The sequence below is a fragment of the Lathyrus oleraceus genome, chromosome 7 (genome assembly GCF_024323335.1).
Source record: "Lathyrus oleraceus cultivar Zhongwan6 chromosome 7, CAAS_Psat_ZW6_1.0, whole genome shotgun sequence".
In the NCBI taxonomy this organism is placed as follows: Eukaryota; Viridiplantae; Streptophyta; class Magnoliopsida; order Fabales; family Fabaceae; genus Lathyrus; species Lathyrus oleraceus.
The window spans coordinates 308,884,288-308,887,554 of record NC_066585.1 but is presented as its reverse complement, the minus strand read 5'-3'; the positions used below and the strand labels follow the sequence as shown (position 1 = coordinate 308,887,554).

At 41.1% G+C, this 3,267-nt stretch overlaps 1 protein-coding gene across 1 annotated transcript; it reads left to right on the top strand.

The window, feature by feature from the left end:
- Positions 1-940: 940 nt before the first annotated feature.
- LOC127103571 (uncharacterized) lies at positions 941-2,961 on the top strand. The gene is made up of 5 exons (XM_051040821.1): positions 941-1,687; positions 1,787-1,929; positions 2,044-2,281; positions 2,353-2,481; positions 2,638-2,961. The coding sequence occupies exons 1-5, from the start codon at positions 941-943 to the stop codon at positions 2,959-2,961; spliced, it is 1,581 nt and encodes a 526-aa protein (XP_050896778.1).
- The last annotated feature ends 306 nt before the right edge of the window (positions 2,962-3,267 follow it).

Below are 3,267 nucleotides of genomic sequence, written 5' to 3'. Positions count from 1 at the left end.
TTCCTGAAGAGCCAGATTTTCAGCTGATTGCAAATACCTTTTATTTGGGCATATGAGAAGTTAAGGAGCATTGTAGTGTGAAGCAGAGTGGTGCATATGGTCTCCCTTTGTAGTTCTTCACAGACAGAGCTGATTACTATGCTGATAATGGAAGTTGGGTGATTTTTAATAGACTGCTAGCTGTTATGGTGTATGGAGCTGTATTATTTCCCGATGTGGAGAATTTGATCGGTCTAGCTTCTATTTTCATCTTTATAGGAAGGAACCCTGTTCCCACTATTCTCGTCGATACTTATTACGCTATTCACTCCCGACATGGAAAAAGAGGAGCGGTGATTTGTTGTCTACCTTTGCTTTACAAATGGTTCTTGATTCATCTTCCTGTAAAAGGAGCGTTCGTAGAAACACGAGGTACTTCAAAATGGTCCAAAAGGGTGATGGCTTTGACTTCTTTTGACATAACATGGGCTAATGTTATGCATGTTACTGAGATGATCACTAGCTGTGGGGAGAACTCCAACATTCCTCTCATGGGGACGAAAGGGTGTATCAACTATTTATGGGAACTCTCCAAGGAGTTTACTATGATCGTTTGGTTGGTTGCTCCACTACTGGTTTCTCAGATTTGGTCACGGTTGGTGAGCATGTTGAAGTGGGTATCAAGCTCGGTAAGATTCAAGTTCCTAGTTCTGGAAGTTCATCTGATAAGGGTAAGAAGCTTTTCACGGGCTTTTCGAAGAAGAAAGAAGATTCTAGTTCTGCTTATGTGGGTAAAAGTAAAGGGAGAGCCTTTTCCGAACAAGTAGCTATTGTCACAATTCCTTCTGTTGCGCCTCGTTAGCAAACTCAGCAACCTAGACATCAACAACAAACTGCTCCTCGCCAGAGAAATGCTCAATAAAGGACTAGGGATCCTCCTAGGCAATTCACTCCTCTGCCTATGTCCTATGCTCAGTTGTTTAATCATCTTCGCCAGATCAACTTGATTGAATTGAGAAATTGGAAAGTGCCATACCCTCTCCCTGCTAGTCATGATCCAAATGCCAGATGTGTGTTTCACTCTGGAGGTGTTGGGCACGACGTTGAGAACTGTTGGGCATTCAAACACAGAGTGCAAGACCTTATTGGTAATGAGACTATTGAGTTTAAGCCTCCCAATGGACCAAATGTGGTGCAAAATCCCATGCCACCTAATGGAGGTGCTGCTGTGAGTGCTATTGAAGTAGATGAAGAGTTAAATCTGATCATGGATGCTAGTTTTGTAACTACCCCGCTGCCTTTTGTCAAAGAATATCTTTTGAAGATGGGGGTCTTTCCTGGTTGTGCTGTTGATTGTAAAGATTGTTTATATCAGTATAATGGTTGTGATTGTCTGAAGTCTGAAATTCAGAATCTAATTAACAAGGGATCTCTACAGTTTGACCGTCTGAAAAAGAAAGTTGTAGAGGAAGTTGATGTTATCACTATTCATGTGCCTTCAAAGAAATCCACTGTTCGTATTACTTTACCGGGCCCTGTTCCTTATAGCAGTGATAAAGGTGTTCCATGGAACTATGGGGCAGAAGTATGTTACCAAGGGCAAAAGGTTAATGTTAAGACTCCTAATTCCGATGTTAATGATGTTGGTGGAACTGGTCAAATTACTAGGAGTGGTCGTATGTTCTCTCCTGCTCAAAGGACTCCTGAGGTAAATGCTGAGGCTTTGGCTAAGGCCAAAGGGAAAAGAGTTGTAGTTGAAGGAACTGATGTTGATCCATAACTTTCTGTTCCCGAACCTCCTATGTAGAATACTCAACCCTCTGGTTCGAATTCGGGGATGCCATCTAATGAAGAAGTTGAAGAGATTATGAGATATATCCGAAAAAGTGATTATAGAGTGATTAATCAGTTAAGCAAGACACCGTCAAAAATCTCTATTATGTCCTTGCTGTGAGATTCGAAAGCTTATAGAAATGCCTTGCTAAAGTTGCTGAACACTTCTTTTGTGCCACAAGAGATATCAGTAAATCAGTTTGAACATGTAGTTGCGAGCATTACTGCAAGCAATGGTTTAGCTTTCACTGATTTTGATTTGCCTCCCGAGGGGAGAAAGCACAACAAAGCTCTTCATATTTCTTTGGAATGTACAGGTGTGACTTTGTCCCATGTGCTGGTTGACACAGGTTCATCTTTGAATGTACTCCCAAAAGCGGCGCTGATGAAATTAAACTATCAAGGGGTGGAGATTCGACCAAGTGAATTGATGGTGGAGCCTTTGATGGGTCTAGGAGGATTGTCTTTGGTGAAGTTGACTTACCAATAAATATAGGGCCTCAAGTGTTTACTGCTAAGTTCTTTGTTATGGATATACAGTCGGCCTATTGCTGTTTGTTGGGACGCCCATGGATACATGAGGCAGGCGCTGTTACTTCCACGCTGCATCAGAAGTTAAAATATCCTATTGATAGCAAGATCGTCACTGTCTGTGGTGAGGAGGATTATGTGATAAGCCATCTTAACTCTTTCCGATATATTTAAGTGGAGGGGGAGATCCACGAGACCCTGTTTCAAGCATTTGATACCGTACATGCTATTAAGATTCCTCGTGTCGAGTAGAAGAAGCCATAAATCTCTATGTCATCATTCAAACAAGCCTAGGTTGTTGTGGAATCTGAACACCCCGAAGGTTGGGGTAGAGTGTTGGAACTGCCAACTCAAAAGGACAAGTGTGGGTTGGGATTCAAGTTTGATCAAGAATGGAGGAACCAGAAGAATAATAGTACCCCCGAGACTCAGCAGGCCACTGGCCCTATCAAGTATATCAGTGCTAGGAAGAGCAAAGAAGAGGATGCCTGTGTTGTTGAAAACAAAGTGGATATTGATTATGATATAGAGACTTGGATTCACCCAACAGTCCCCGGTCAAGAGCTATCTAATTGGACTTCTGAAGAACTTGTCACGGTCACCCGCATGGAGGAGTAATTTTCATTTGTTTTTTTATCATGTCATAATTCCTATGTTCTGCCCAAGACATATTGAAATGTTTGTTGGGCTACCATGTTTTCATTTGCAAATTTCATCATGAATAAAAGGACGTTTTTTGCATTCAAATATTGTGATCTCTGTCTTTCCCTTTATTTTATGTTTACAGAGATAAAAATAACAAAAAAAATCTTTTGCCAATGTGTTTGTTTTTCTCTTTGTTTTGTGCTTTCTTTTCTCGAAAATAAAACCCATCACTATTGCATATCCAACCCTGCTTTTACACTGGATCCACTGGAAGATGAT